Below are 14,364 nucleotides of genomic sequence, written 5' to 3' on the forward strand. Positions count from 1 at the left end.
TTCAGAGTGATGGCGTCTGTCTTCCCAAGTAACCGTTACGCATGATGGAGCCCTGCTTTCCTGGGGACGGCTGAACACCTGCCTGCCCATGGGAAGTGGTGAATGAATTCCTTGCTTTGCTTTGCTTGTGTGAGCAGCTTTTGCTTTACCTATTAAATTGTCTTTATCTCAACCCACGAGTTTTCTCACTTTTATACTTCCCATTCTTTCCCCCATTCTATTGTGGGGTGAGTGAGTGAGCAGCTATGTGGGGCTTAGCTACCTACTGGGGTTAGCCCACAATAACCAGGCATTATGTTGTAAGTGTAAAAATAGATCTGTGTATTTACAGATGAAAAGTCAAAAAAATAAAAAAAGGGTGTCTACCAACAAAAGGAATGCAGTTACCATGTTGCAGTAGTCCTGGTTAGGAAGCCAAGATGATAATATGATCTGGGAACTCGCCAATTGCCGGTTAGGGGTTACAGAAGCATGTGCCGGTTTTTTATTATGTTTTTTTTTTAGGATAACTTCTGGCTGGACAACACAGATTCTCCATAGTAGTTGTTCACAACACCAGATAATGAAAGAATAACAGACACAGAAACAAACAAGAGCGAAACAACCAAGGAATAGTTTCTTCTCTATTTCTGAAATCAATTTCCAATACACAAGGTCCATGTCATAAGAGAGGGAAAACAAGGTTAGAACATCAGGCAATCTTTTTGCCCTTGCTTTTCTGCCTCCTATGCTTGTCCTTTTTAACTATATGATTGATGCTGGAAGAGATAGTGGTGGTAGGTAACCAGCAAAAAATGTACAGTGCCAGAACACTGGTCCTGATGAGTGACTGATCCACCTTCTGCTCCTCAAAGTCCTGCTCCAGCAGTCAGACCACAAAATCTCCTGGGGGTGGATGGTAAAAATTGCATCAGGATATACAGGTAAGAGGGTGGCCCAGCAAATATCAGTCACCATAAGAAACACTGCAGTAGGTTGTAGAGACCTTTGCTCCGAAGCAGTGCTGCTGCTTTGGTATTACCCTTATTATGCATCTTCAGCACACCATTTTGTCCCTTCTCTTTGTACACTTTTGATTAGCAAGGACTCCTCTGTGCAGTTTTAATGCTAGTGGAAAACAAGGCCTAAACAACAAAGTTTCAGTTGCACCAATGCCCTCATAAAATCTTAAACTGTACCAAAACAGAGCCCTTAGAAAACTAAAAGAAACAGTGGATTGTCTCTCTGCCTGTTCGTCTGATGGCCTAAGTTATCCTTTGAATAACTCTAGGGAACACTGTAACAGTATATAAATATTGTGAACATACAAGAAGACTGTGAGAATTGAGTCCATTGTTCACAGTAGATTGTTATCTGGGATACCATGACAGACTGTTCTACTAAAACATGCAAAGGGTGCTCTTCCTTTTTGTACTGGGAAGTCTATGCAGTTCCTCTTTATGCCAATTTAAGATATTTTCTCTAAAATAAGGATATGAGGTAGACCTTAATCTATTAAATCCGTAATTATTACCTCGGTATTAAAAGAACTTAATTTTAACAGATTTCATTAATTAACAATGTTTTTTTAAGCATTAGTATTTATTTAGCAGTATCAAGTCTGTGAATAACTCTATAAATGACTGTCGTGGTTTAACCCCAGCCAGCAACTAAGCACCGCACAGCTGCTCGCTCACTCCCCCCACCCCAGTGGGATGGGGGAGAGAATTGGAAGGGTGAAAGTGAGAAAACTCATGGGTTGAGATAAGAACAGTTTAATAATTGAAGTAAAGTGAAATAGAATAGTAGTAATAGTAATAATAATAATAATATAATAATACAATAATAATATACAAAGCAAGTGATACACGATACAATTGCTCAGCACTCGCCGACCGATACCCAGCACATCCCTGAGCAGCGATTGCTGCCCCCCGGCCAACTCCCCCAGCTTATATACTGAGCATGATGTCATATGGTACGGCATAGCCCTTTGGCCAGGCTGGGTCAGCTGTCCTGGCTGTGCCCCCTCCCAGCTTCTTGTGCATCGGGCAGAGCATGGGAAGCTGAAAAGTCTTTGACCAGTGTAAGCACTACTTAGCAACTACTAAAACATCAGTGTGGTATCAACATTATTCTTATACTAAATCCAAAACACAGCACTATGCCAGCTATAGGAAGAAAAAATCAACTCTATCCCAGCTGAAACCAGGACAACAATCAATATTTTTTTTCTTGTTTCCCAGATGAATACACATGCAACTCTACATATTATAATGCCACAAAATCTGCCATTCCCATATGAACTATGGCCAAGAACACCATGAAAAGGATAAGAATAATTTTTACAGATGAGGACAAAAGTCTTGAACTTCAGGGATTGCACATTTGGTGTTCATGAGGCACATCTCTCTATTTGGAAGCATCTATTCAGCCATTGACTATGGTTATTATTTGTATTGTGCTCTCAGCCAGGAACCAAACTAGATAAACAGTGAACAGGTCATTTCTTATAGGGATGCTTGAAGCCATTGTTCATATTATTGTGAAGACAGAAAGCAGAGGGAGGTTGACACTCTTCTCACACTTCATAATTAGTCTGTACTAATTTGCAGTGATGTTCTTTCATAAATAGGCATACATATTTCTTTACTATTTAATATCTTCAAGTAAAAAAAACCCAAACAAGCTGATACATGATTAAGAACTTTGTAATACTGCTGCTGTAACAGCAGATCATTATAAATACAAATAAACACAAATATCTAGTCTTTTTTCATAGTCATTCAAGTCAATGATAAATATGTTTCTCTTCCACCCCACCAGTGTCTACATTTCAATTCAAAACTGAAATGAATGCAGTTTTTATCTCTTGTTTCATCAGTTACAACCAGAACTACTGATTTGAAAGGACAAATGCCTCACAGATTAATTTGCTCTGTATATGCTGTTCAGAAAGATTGATTCATCTGCGAAGAGCTGTGTGTAGCTAACATCCTCCAGATATGGGTTTACTATGTAAGCAGTAGAATTGAACTATGGGTTTCACTTTCACTCCTGAAGCATGTGGCAACTGAAAGTGGGCTGCTATAGCTGTTAGAAAAACAAAACAAAACAAAACAAAACAAAACAAAACAAAACAAAACAAAACAAAACAAAACAAAACAAAACAAAACAAAACAAAACAAAACCAAACCAGTCTAATTTGAGGTTTTCCCAGGAAAAAATGAGCTTCTGGGGTTGGGTTACCAGTCAAATGTTGACTTTTGCTGTTTGATGAGCCACACCTGACATAAGCTAAGAACAAGCAGGGATAGATCCTGCATTAAAAACATGGATCAAAAGATCTCATGTTTTGGGAAAGGTGGGGTATTAAATTTGTAACTCAGACTCCCAGGAAAAGTTTTGATGTGGTTTTGGGCATTTCAAAAGATGTTCAGAGTTCTACAGGGAGGAGGAACCATATTAAAATACTAAGTATATTAATACATTATTTGCTCTACTCTTCACTGATGACTTATTTTTTTATTTTATTTTATTTTTACAGTGAGGTTAATGGCACTCTAAAAGGATAACTGACTCATGTTTTTGGGGGTTCCCTGAGTATTTTGGTTTAAAAAAATCATATAATCCTATACACATAATCTTTGCAAACACACCTAGGATCTAGACATTGACTTCTCTCTCTTTCATCAGCATTATTAATACATACTTATTTATACAAATTCAGCAGAATATTTTGCTGCAACTGCGGAGGAAAGCAAACAGGAACCAACACAGGCTATCACAGCTAATTACTAATTACATAGCTAATTACTATTACATCCCATAGCTAATTACTAAAGGTAATTAATAAACACAAATACAAAACACTTCCTAGAAAGCCATTAAAATTCAAAGGATTTTGAAAATCTTACACTTCATGTTACGCATGGACAGTAGTTCTGACATTCACAGTCATAACAACATAGTTGCAGCAAATTTCTACACACAGACAGAGTTTACAATTCTTCCTCCTCAGGGGAAAAAAAAAACCCAAAGCAAAACACAGGCCCTAGAGCCAATCACCTGAAAAACTAAAGATTGTTAGGAGTTGTCAAATCTGGTAGCCTGATGGAGGTGAGGTTGCTGCAGCTCTTTCTTTTTAATCTGTGATTTAGAAGCAGTAGTGAGGCTGAGTGTGTGTTCCCAAGAGGCACGCACACAGATGCAATACATATGCGCGGTGAGCAATGCACAGATAGAAACACTCAGCACTCAAACACAAATGGCATGAACAGCCTCATCCTTCTTCAGCTGATCTGGAGGAAGGATAGCTTAGGTGGAAATACACGCATGTACTTAACACGGATCCCTCCTCTAACTTGCCTTAGACACTTGGTCTATCCAGGAGCTGTGACCTGGCTCCCCAGTCTCACTTGCTGGAACTTGAACATACAAGTCTGAGGCCTGCAGCTCCCTTCCAGCTGCTGATACAGATCCTCTTTTAACCCTGGACACACTCACACATCCCCATCCACCCCCGCACACTATGGATCCCGCAGTAACAGGCCTTAGACACTAAGTGTACCCAGTAACTGGCCCTGGACCCTCTGTCCTCCCAGTTACCTTGCATGCCCACTAACACCCCCACATAAACATTATGGGCTCTCAGTAGCTGGCTTTGACACCCAGACTATCCAGGAGCTGGCTCCTGGCTTCCTGGTCTGCCCTTGCCTCATGCACAAAGACACACAGATGCAAACAGGCCCCTTAGTCAACCCACAGACTGTACAGTCGCTCCCGTAGTCAGTCTGGACCTCTGGGCCCCTGCAACAGCTGAACCCTCTGGTCTCTCCAGTATCTGGTCCAGACTTTTTGCCGTGTGGATACCTGGCACCCAAGGCACTCATCTGACTTGCTGGTTACTTCAGCTTGATACTCAGTAGTGATCCCACACTGACATTCACACCCATGCAATAGGCACACACTGTGCTCTCCAGATTGCTGGCACCACAGACACACACGACCCTCTGACCCATGGTCCAGCTCCAGTTGCTGGCAGTTAAACCTCCAGACACACATGCATACAGACAGAGAGTCCCTTTACTCAGGAAAATAGTTAGAATTGGAGCACAAGAAGATACAGGACAGACTGTGCTGATCAAACACAGGGCACAACTAGACAATGGTACTGAACAAGAGCCTGCTTACACAGGAGTGGCCCCTTTTATCCCCTTATCCCTCTGTTTTTCCTTGTTTTTTCCTTCCTAATCCATCTCAATCCCTCCCTTTCCCTGCCTGTGGTTCTTCCCCTAAACATCCCGAAATAGATCTAGTACAATACCACAATGCTCTTCCCTGCACCCCGTAATGTGTCCCATTCCCCTGCAGGCAGTAGCTCCCTCAGCCTGAAGGGTGATCAGGACAGCATCTCCTGCTGACTCCTCATGATGGGTTTCAGCCCTGGCCCATGGGATTGAGGCTCTCCTGGGGCAGCCCTGGGACGAGCCCAGGCTTGAGTCTCTAATGAGGGCAGGGGGGTTACTCTCCCAGCACTGCACCTCTGCTCTCCTTTGGGTGTGTAGACATGAGCCTTTTATCAGATAAGCTAACAAAGATCTTCTTCTGCCGAGAACACAGCTTTTTTTACTTCAAAGTTTGTAATTTGGTGCTGGCCCACTATTGTATTTTAGGTGCATGAATCCTAAAACCCTATTTAAACTATTCTAAACTAAGCTCCTAAAACTCCATCATTTTAAAGTCTTCAGATAGTAAGTTGTTGAAAACCAAGTTTAGGCAGCACTAAGCTAGAAGCAGAAGACTTCTTAAGATGAGTATCGACACTAGAGCTATGAACAGCTTGATGTCTGCATCTGATAGCTCCAAGAAGCTTTACTGGTAGCCACGAAAGATCCTTTGGCTTCACAAACATTACATTCGGTCATAAATGTTGGGACCTTTCTCTGTCTTTTACCCTGTTTTGGACCTTCTACCTCTTTCTGGTAAAGGAAGTTTGTGCATGTCACAGTAAATCCCGAAAACTTCCAGATAAAATATACCTAAGATGGAACTGAACAGTTCAAGCCTTAGGAAAAATAGGTCACAGAAATGCTTGCAAATTCAGAAGAGTGATGTTTTTAGAAAATCAGTGTCTCAAAATGCAACAATTCAAAGGGAAATTTCATAGTGAAACACTCTGTTCTTCAAGACTTTCCCATAATTTCCAATATTCTACTTCTTCCCATTGTATCATGCCAAATTAAATTGATTGCTATTCTGGAATTATAAAAAAACCCCAACTTATCAAATCAAAAAGCCTTCTCCATTTTTTTTCACTGTTTCACTGTCTACTTACCTCATAAGGTACTCCTCCTCTTGCCACTTTCATAGACTAAGGTATCAGAAACATTTTCATATTCTATACACATATTAAAACAAGTTTAAGTTCATAAAGTGATTAAATCCCTGTCAAAGCCTCAGTCTTGGCAAGTGAAAATACACTCCCATCTGCTTTCTTTATAACATACAAACAGTGATATAACAATACTATTTTCTTTTGTGATACAGACCCGATACTGAGAACACCCACTATCATTCTTCACTGACTGAAAAGCAGCTCCAGATTACAAGTTCCACACCATTATCAAAATAAAAAATATAGGTCATTGACTCAGAGTGACAAAACAGAAGCAGAAATGTAGACCAGCATTGTATTTCTAAGTAAAACAAGGGCAGAGAGAGCTTGAGCACTGTACCACTGATTTTCCATACCTCTTAGTTGTTAACATGTACCTCAGAGTGGTTTTGGCCTGTGCCCACTAGTACTCTGCCAGACTGTACTCACACACGGCTGCGTAAGGTGTGCGCCAGCAGTCGTTCCCGAAACACAGTATGTATGAACAGGTCTGCATCAGGTTTGCCTCCCAGCACCTTATAGAGTCCTCCAACAAGATCCTGTCAGGCTTTGCACTCTTAGGCCTTTCTAACATAGGCTCACAAATTTATAGAATAATGTAGGTTGAGAGAGACCTCTGGGGGTCATTGAGTCCAGTCTCCTACTCAAAGGAGGCCTAACCTCAAAGCTAGCTGAGATGGCACAGATACACTTCTCCCGGTAATGAAGCAAGCGTATACCTCCAAGTTCCACAGAGATTAACAAACACTAGCAAAGACACTTAAACATAAAAATACTACAATGAAATCTATTTATACTATACTTACTTCACTTCAGCACATTTTAAAAATCATTATTCTTCCCTACAGTTAAGTGTAGGGACCACTATATTTCATTCTTTCCCTTCAGTATTAAAACTTTGACATAGATAGGGAAAAACAGTTACAAAATTCAGATGAAAAAAGTACTTTCTTAAATTATATTTCCTCATTATTAAGGACTATAAATGCACAGTAAAAAAAGGCCATCATATTAATATTTAAGACGATGCTCTTCAGAAAATCCAAAACTAGTAACAACTCCCATCCCCAAGAGAGGTTTCTTCTCTCTTTAAAGAACCCAATTTGGATTCATTATATATAACTTACACTTTGTGGAAAAGAAAGAGAGGGTGATGCATGGAATTTAAGCATAAATATTTCAGCTCATTCTACTTCTAGAATCACAGAATAAATTTTCAGTGAAATGGCAATACTGTAGTTTTATAAATACAAGAATGATATTAATTTATTATGGTATATGTGTTGAAGCACACATTCAATAATCCTCCCAAGCCTATCCTTCAGGCAAAACAAAGCATTTAAAATCATAACGTATGAGGCACATTGAGTCACTTCCTAAACAGAGGCTTGAAAAGATGAAAAAGTGCTATTCCAGTTTGGTTGAATGGCTCACATCATGGCATAATGAAGAATTAATTCTGTACACAGTAGGCTCATTTTACTAAAAAATAGGAACTCCTAAATTTCATAGTGTTGAAGCAAGAAGTAGGCTATAATAGGAATTAAAAAAAAAAATCCCACCCACCTGCGTTTCGTACATTGGATTTCATCTACGAGACTTAGTTAACTGCCACATATTAGCCAAATCACACTGACAGAAATATAAAATACCCACCTGTTTTAGGGTCAACAGAGAAATATGGCTGTCCCTGAAGAATACTGTACACTACTCTGGCACTGTTTCCATATGTAGGGTCATCTGCATCTGTGGCTGTCACCTGTAGAACAGATGTACCTGTATATACAGGAAAGTAAAAGTTAATTGATAATAAATATAATTTTCTGACAAATATCAATAGTTTTTAGATGCATTTTTGAAACATCTACAGTCCTCACATTCTACAATTGAGAGATTAATAACATTTTCTCTATATGTTATTAACCTATCATATTTTTAAGGAAAACTATTTACACTCATTTGAAAAAACTTTTTCTCTTTCTGTCTATATATGTATATGTAACGTAATTACATATATATATAAACATAAATAGTAACTACATAGCATGCATATTTATGCATGTTCACACACATAGACCCCAAATTTGGATATTGCTTAGGCTTCTGAACAACTCATATTTATGGACTTCAGGATTATCTTCATCCACAATACAAATTAATGTTGAAGTGCATATTTAAAATAATTTGCATAAATGCCCCCAAATCAATAAAAGATTATAAGGGAATCAAAAAATCTAGCTACAGGAAGGCATCAAAGATTTGAAAATGAAATAACTACTAGAACCTTGTTGGAATTCCAATGACGGATCCAAATTACAAAGATAAGGAGTTCAAAAGACAAATATTTGTATCCTGTTGATAAATACCATTAGAAAAATAAAATCACAGTTTCTAGCATGTCACTAAGTGGGATAACTTAATGATAACACTTTGTAGAAAACAAAATGCGTAAGTACTGCACAGCTAGAATAGAGACAGGTGATTTTACATTTTACTGTATTTTTCAAGACATTTAATGAGGAACCTTTTTTGCTATCACTGCCCAACACTTCACATAAGAAATCAGTAAATGAAAAACTGGCAAGTTAATAAAGGTTCAGTCCTCATCCCACTTGTTTATCCTTCTACAGACACTGCTTTCTACAGACTCGTTTGGCCCAGTATTAAAATACAGGAATAATAATAACAGAACAGGCTTCTCTCATGTAATTCTGCATCTGAAAGTGGCTTCTCAGTCAAATTGACCACTGAGGCATCACCTCCACTCTGGGGTGTTCAATTTCACATCTTAGTTGTGAGGAAAGTATGCTTTTGAATTGAATCCCTTGATCTCCCCCACTTGCCGTACTTTGATTTGCCTCATGGGACAGTTTCAGAGCATGCTAACTAGATTCCTTCGGATGAAACTCAACCAAAAGATGTGCTTTAGCAGAACATCTGATTTATTCTAACTGCTAATGGCCATTTAGTCTCAGAGACCAGACAAGAACTAGTCTGAAATAAGACTTCTCAAAAACATATGGTGCGGACAGTGGATCCTCAGTTCCCACTGTTTAACTTCATAGATCAGTTTCCATTGCACAGAACTGTTTGTTAATGTGCACACCCTCTGTGTACATTGGGAATAGAAATACCTAAAATCATGGAATATCACTTCGATTACGGCAAAGCATGTGTGCAAATCTTCACAGATTTGGATTCTTCACTATTTTTCTTCTCTATTTGAGAAACTGTTCATTCATTTGTGCCACACTAAGTTGGACACTGAAAGTTGCTTTTTGTATCTCTACTGGAGATTTAGTAAAAGATACAGCAAACATGTCTGCATACTTGAACATAGTGCCTTCTTGTCTCTGAACAGCCCAAATGCATACAGTCTCATAGATGAATATATTCACACAGCAGATGTGAGGATACCTTGATGAATTCGAAGTTGAATATTGTAATAAAATCAAGCTGGAGCTAGTAGCCTCTTCATAGTTATTCAGGAGTTAATGGTAAAACAGACTAAATTACTGTATTTGAGTTTATGTGGCAAGGTAAACAAATACGAATTAAACTTAGTGTAATTTTCTTAAAATGTTCTAGGAATCTATTCAGTCATATTTATTTGCTATCTAAACTTAGTATAAGAGTTCTTACAAACCACATCAGGTCACTTCAAAGAACAGAAATGCATTTTTTCCCCTATTCTATAGCTTATCTAAATACTGTAATGATATATGTCTGTAGCACAGTTTGGCAATAATTTCTAACTTGAGGTGGAAAAGCTGTGTGACCTTTCTGTCTTCTAGTTAAGCTTGTTGTATTCAAGGGTGAAGGCCTGTCCGCACTAATTTGTTGTTTTACCTTTATTCGTGGCTTCATTATTTTATGTTGGAATCTTGTGGAATCATTAAAGATTAACAGGTTACCGATACACAATGATTTTATTTCTTTTACTACATCCAACAAAAAGATACCCATCCAATAGGTATAGTCGGTCACCTACCAGAGTTTGCTACCCAGAGTGCTGGGCAACTTCTGTACCTTTTCATCTATAGATTTTCCTGCTTCCAGGAAAACAGTTACCAACAGTTGCCTACTCATCTAACAGGTTGAGTTCCCATTTGCACTTTTTCCCCATAGTTCTAGAAAATCAAGGTAGGTTTTGGAATGGATGAACAGATTTTGGCTATTTCAGAAGAAGAAAATACCAGAAATACTGAATTTCATGGTTCTCTCATTCTTCAGAGACTTTCTTTTCTCCTCTCCTTATTTTAGAAAGTAGGGGATAGAATCTGAGTGCTTGTATGCTCATTGATGTGGGACAAAGAAACAGGCCTAGTGAAAGGCGATATCTCACATAAGCAGCTGACAGGTCATTTTAGCATGAATGGAATGCTATTATACCTTAAAATCCACCGCAGTGATTTTCTAATACATCTGTATTTCTTTCCTAAGAAACACCTGATAATAGTAATTTGGTATTGAATAGTCTTGAATAGTGGCAAAGTGTTCACTTTACATCTAAAAAAACACTTAGAAGTTTTAACTCACCCCTCCACCCCATCTCTCAAACCCTCATTCAGTGCAATGTAGCTCATCAGATGCTTAATTTCTTCACTGTATTACACAAGCACACTCAGCATCTTATAAGATGTACCCATACTTGCCTTTTGCCTAACTCTCAGCTGATTTGCTGAGCACAGAGGAAAGGCAGCTTCTGAAAGCTGCAGGTTAGAATGCCTTGCGAGAAAAAAAGGTAAAGAGGGTACCTTTACCTTCCAATTACTCCTTTCAAAGTTAGCATCATTCAGCTCATCAACATGACAGACAAATCATGATTCCAAACATATTTGTACCATGCAGATGCAGCATCAGTTTTTGCTGTTGAGCTATGTGTAATGAAGGATTTAGATGGAAAAGTACACAGTACAGCTGCCTTGCCGTTTTTAATGTTAACAATTCAGAAGAATATAATCTAATACAAAAAATAAGGATCTAATTTCCCTGGAGACCTCAGAACACATATGAATATCGGACCCAGAGGCATACCTTCCATACTTTCTTCACTAACCTACTGTGAAAGTGCCTGTCAAGAAAACCTCAAAATTTTGCTATGAAAGCATTTTGACACTCCAGTTAGGCAATAAAAAAGACTTTTTTCCCCAAGTGGAGGCTCTGCTTATTCAGAGTACAACTACCATTCCAGATGATTTCCCGCTACAGTTTAGAGATTACACATTGGGAATTCTGTTTTCTTAGCTAATGCTTTATACAGAGCTGTAAAATACGTCTGTATGCTCTGAACGCCACTCTGTAAGCTTTGCCTTTTTTCTGTTATCAAAAATAAGGTTAATTTCATTTGGGAAATCAAATTGTAGTTTTATTTCAAAATCTCTTGTTTTTCCCTTTTTTAAAATATGTTTACAATAAAAAAACTGTAAAGTTATATATCAAAGAAAAGCTGAAGGGAAATACTTCAATCTGTCTCTCTGAAGACAAATTTTTAATGTTTAATGAGGCAGTTCAATAAAACATATCTGTTGAGAATGCAAATCTGTGTGCATGACTTTCCATAGCTTGCTGCACTGTTAAAATCTCAAATGGATCAATATTGAACAAAAAGTAGAAGTGGTGAAAAAAGGGTGAAGTTTAATGAACATAGGGATTTTCCATCTAACTAAACTAATACTTAAAATTGTCTTGAAACACTAACAAGTCAACACAACATGTTTTAGTTTCATTCTACATCAGAAAATAGTGATTTCACCAGGAAATCAACACTTCTAGTCCAGTGACTATATTACTGATCCAAGTCCTTACTGCAGAAAATCTCAATTTTTTTTGTCAGCTACCTTCATTAGAAGATAACAATCAAACAACACAGGAAGATAAATAGGCACTTCTCATACAAATCATATTTATGAATGCCATGAATATTGTCTTCCAGATTATCTGAAATTCTGACTACCTCACATTATAATACTCTGGAAAGAAGTTCAGAAAAGTCCAGTGTGTCTATTGATTTCCTTAGTAGACTTTATTGGGAATACTCTTCTTACGCATGACCTCAACAATAAAAAAATTTAATATGCAGTATTTCACTCATTTTGAAGCTATCTGAAAATGAGCAGATATGTTTTTACTGACTGAAAAATGTTTTTATTTCCTTTTAAATTTAGATAATGATGACTCATAAACCTTAAAACAGAGCATTGTTATAGCTGTCAATGAGACTGAGTTTTTTACACTGCAGAAGAAACCATTTCAGATATAAACCTTGGTTCTTGAGCCAACTTTTAGGAAAAAGGTTCAATGAAGGCAAGGAACAAGTGGTTTTTTTCAGCTCTTTCAGCATAGTACATAAAGCATAAATAATATGTTCACTTTGTGCCACAGTGAACACTGTGATCTAGTATTTGGCAAATAATTTAACAAAACTTACCTGTACTTTCACTTGTCAGTGACCTAAAAAAAAAAAGCCATAAAGGTCCTACAGCTTTTACAGGTAGATCAAGAAAGGTTCAACTTGTGGGAAAAATACCAGTTAACTTCATGAGGAGACAGACAGAAACCTGCTGCTGAAACTAAACAGCATAACAGAGTTCAAAAATACCACCTGTCACTCAGCATGAGGGCTGTTATAGAGAGACAGTAACATTAAAAGTTCTTTAAATGACCATGCAAAAAAGTGGAAGAAATTCTTAAAGTAGTGAAGCATCATTAGGAATTCATAAAATAACAACAAGAAGTACAGATTTGTATAGACTCTACAGCTAATTGTCAAAAAACATGCTAATTACAGAGCTAATAAAAATGGCATAGGGATCTCCATTATTTGACAGAAAGAATGTATCCTGTGGAAGCAATAATAGAATTACTCTTCCTGAGACTGCAGACAATAAAATGCTTTCAGTATGCCACAAACACAAACAAATCAATAAGGGAAAAAGAAAATAGTGATCATAAATTTGCAATGAAAATATAATGTATGCCTACAGCAGATTGCCTGTATGGTGCAATATGAAAATTCAGTTTTATTCACACAACAGGAAAGCTTTGTGGAAAGGATATTTTAATGATTTACCTCAGGTACAACCAGTAAAGTATTTCATTTGTAAAACATATGCATTAATGCTTTATTTTATCACTAAAACTTCCTTGGTTTACCATAATCCATTCTGTTTTATAACCCAAAATGCCATCCCAGACTATTTGAATTGTTCTTGGAAAACAGTAACTTGTATAACGTAGTTGTACAGTAATACCAAGATTCAGACTACTACAGAATTATGACTAACATCCATGTAAGAACACTACATTTTGAGAGCATGAAAAGAAAAAGAGAACTTTTATAGAGTGAACAAATGAAAAATAATTATATCAGCTGCTTTTGACTTTGATGATAATATTGATTTCCTTTCCACTGTCTTTCTTCCTATGCAGAAAACAAAAGGCTTCTACAGGGGAAAAAACAATCAATTAATTAAAATGGTCCCCATTAAAGACAAAGGAAACTGAAGAAAGAGGAAGACAGAGTTATGCATTTTTTGGAGACAGTCGATAAAGGAAATGCATTTCACATCAAAACAGTCTGTGTGACAACTGAGATAAGAGCTTAGATGTTACTGAAATGAACTGCAACTCTAACAGTAAAGCTTTCTGCCACAGTGAATTATCAAAGACAACTGAAGAGGTTTCATACAGGCCCACAATATTCTTGCTGGAAGCTCTATCCCCTCACTGTAGTACCTCCCGCAAAGGTGCATTGCTTAAATAGTCCTGGTGTTATGACATTACTCACAGAAATACCATTCTTCTGTACTTCCATAAACTTCTTGTGGGAATGATATTTGTGATAGTATGCTTAGCTAGTTAAAACAGGGAATTCTACATTAAAAACATGTCCTGTTATAGGTATGTGTTCAAGTATGGAACAAAACACTTCTGTTGTTTTCTTATCTATTCATATGAGCTATCATTACCATTCAAAGTGATCAAAT

At 37.5% G+C, this 14,364-nt stretch overlaps 1 protein-coding gene across 10 annotated transcripts in view; it reads right to left on the reverse strand.

Annotated features, from left to right (window-relative positions):
- The window catches only part of CDH18 (cadherin 18), a 565,378-nt gene that overhangs the window by 130,932 nt on the left and 420,082 nt on the right, over positions 1-14,364 (reverse strand). For all 10 annotated transcript variants that reach the window (XM_087761202.1, XM_087761183.1, XM_009469019.2 and 7 more), the window contains one exon: positions 8,033-8,152. In XM_087761202.1, coding sequence (XP_087617328.1) covers positions 8,033-8,152 — 120 coding nt within the window. The remainder of the gene's footprint in view (positions 1-8,032; positions 8,153-14,364) is intronic.

The sequence above is a fragment of the Nipponia nippon genome, unplaced genomic scaffold (genome assembly GCF_047370975.1).
Source record: "Nipponia nippon isolate SJK-2023a ecotype South Korea unplaced genomic scaffold, ASM4737097v1 scaffold_1, whole genome shotgun sequence".
NCBI lineage: Eukaryota > Metazoa > Chordata > Aves > Pelecaniformes > Threskiornithidae > Nipponia > Nipponia nippon.